Source organism: Lynx canadensis, chromosome X (assembly GCF_007474595.2).
Source record: "Lynx canadensis isolate LIC74 chromosome X, mLynCan4.pri.v2, whole genome shotgun sequence".
Taxonomy (NCBI): domain Eukaryota; kingdom Metazoa; phylum Chordata; class Mammalia; order Carnivora; family Felidae; genus Lynx; species Lynx canadensis.
This window is the reverse complement of record NC_044321.2, coordinates 117,226,676-117,228,442: the sequence shown is the minus strand read 5'-3', so window position 1 is coordinate 117,228,442 and position 1,767 is coordinate 117,226,676. Positions and strand designations below refer to the sequence as shown.

General features: G+C 39.8%; 1 protein-coding gene across 1 annotated transcript; it reads right to left on the bottom strand.

Annotated features, from left to right (window-relative positions):
* Positions 1–607: 607 nt before the first annotated feature.
* On the bottom strand, positions 608–1,073 carry LOC115506916 (uncharacterized protein C9orf85 homolog). The gene is given in 2 exon segments (XM_032592086.1): positions 608–1,018; positions 1,020–1,073. Coding segments are annotated over 2 exon segments (465 nt in total).
* Positions 1,074–1,767: the final 694 nt, after the last annotated feature.

Here is a 1,767-nt window from a genome sequence, read left to right as displayed (position 1 = left end):
GCCAGGTCACGATCTCGCAGTCCGTGAGTTCGAGCCCCGCGTCAGGCTCTGGGCTGATGGCTCAGAGCCTGGAGCCTGTTTCCGATTCTGTGTCTCCCTCTCTCTCTGCCCCTCCCCCGTTCATGCTCTGTCTCTCTGTCCCAAAAATAAATAAACGTTGAAAAAAAAAAATTTAAAAAAAAAAAAAAATCACGACCTTTTTATAACAAGCAAACATAATAAGTAAGGGGGCCGTGTTATGTGGGCCATTTACTTGAGGCCAGTCAATCAAAAGGCACTTACACAGCCATCGGTTCCAAACCTTGTTTACTTTGATGTTAGGTAGTATATGTTTCTAAATAATTCCCAGGAACTGCAACATGATACCCTAATACTCATTTTGGAAGCTATTCTAGCATATGCTGCTTTCAAATTTACTACAAGAAAACTCTGAATGAAAGCTTTATAATTATTGCAGTATCACGTATAGCTTATATTGTCCATGGATAAACTTTGCCTGTTTTCTATAGGTTTTGGCTAGTTTTTTTCTCGTTAGGATTTCGCAGTATTTTTTTTAAACCCTCAAGAGTCCAAAGTCGTTCCGAATTTCATGTTTTCAAGCTGACTTTTAATATATTATCCGTCTGATTGTCTTTGTGTCATCTAAATCAAAATGTAAATCATCATCACCTTGTTCATTTCTTCTGCAACATCTGTGGTTGGAACGTATGCTTTCTGTGTTTTCTGTCCTTTCTGGTTGTTTATGAAGCAGAGCAACAATGTCTCCTTTCTTTCTGCATTTTGCACAAACTTCAAACGCACAGCCACGTAGCCCACACGTTATGTGGTAAGAATCCTTCGCCGACTTTTCTAAACACGTACCATACTTTTTAGGCTTTGACAACACTTTGTATTTGCTGTGTTTTGCACACCGGTCCAGAACTTCTTTATGGCATTGACAAATTCCACCATGAAGCTTTGCATTAATTTTCTTGGTCTGAACACTCTTAGCAAACTTGTCATTTTTGAAGCTACATGTAATTCTGGGGCAACTGAGGCCTGGGATGAGCCACGTTCCCTTTCTGGGAGCTCATCCTTGAAACCACAATCACCTTGCGTCGGGACAAGAAAGACACAGAGAAGACCAAGGTGCCAAGAACTACCCCCACGGAGTCCACGCTTCTGTCCTGATGTATTCTTTTATAGTTGTGATATATCAAGTGGTGATCTGTTGGCTATATCGAGTTAAATAATAAGTTTTAGAAAGTCAGTATCTCCTGTTGCTTTTTATCTCTCTTAACGTAGCGACTAGAAAATTGAAAATTGCCTATGTGGCTCACATTCTATTTCTTTTTTTGCCCTAGCTTTATTGAGATATGGCTGGCATATAACATTATGTAAGTTTAAGGCAGACACTGAGATGACTGATAGACATATATCGTGAAATGTTTTCCACAATAAGGTTAGTGAACACATCTTCACCTCAAATGATTACCATCTTACTGTTGCTATGGTAAGGATATTATTACAGCTCTACTCTCATAGAAACTTTCAAGTATAAACGATTGTTCAGTACGGTCACCATGATGCACATTAGACACCCCAAACCATCTTGTAACTGAAAGTTGTACCCTTTGACCAAGATCTCCCCATTTTCCCTACCCCTCAGCCCCTGGCAACCACCTCTACTCTCTTTGAGTTCAATGTTTTTAGGTTCCACATATAAATGAGATCATACATTATTTGTCTTTCTCTGCCTGACTTCTTTCACTTAGCGTAAAGCCCCCA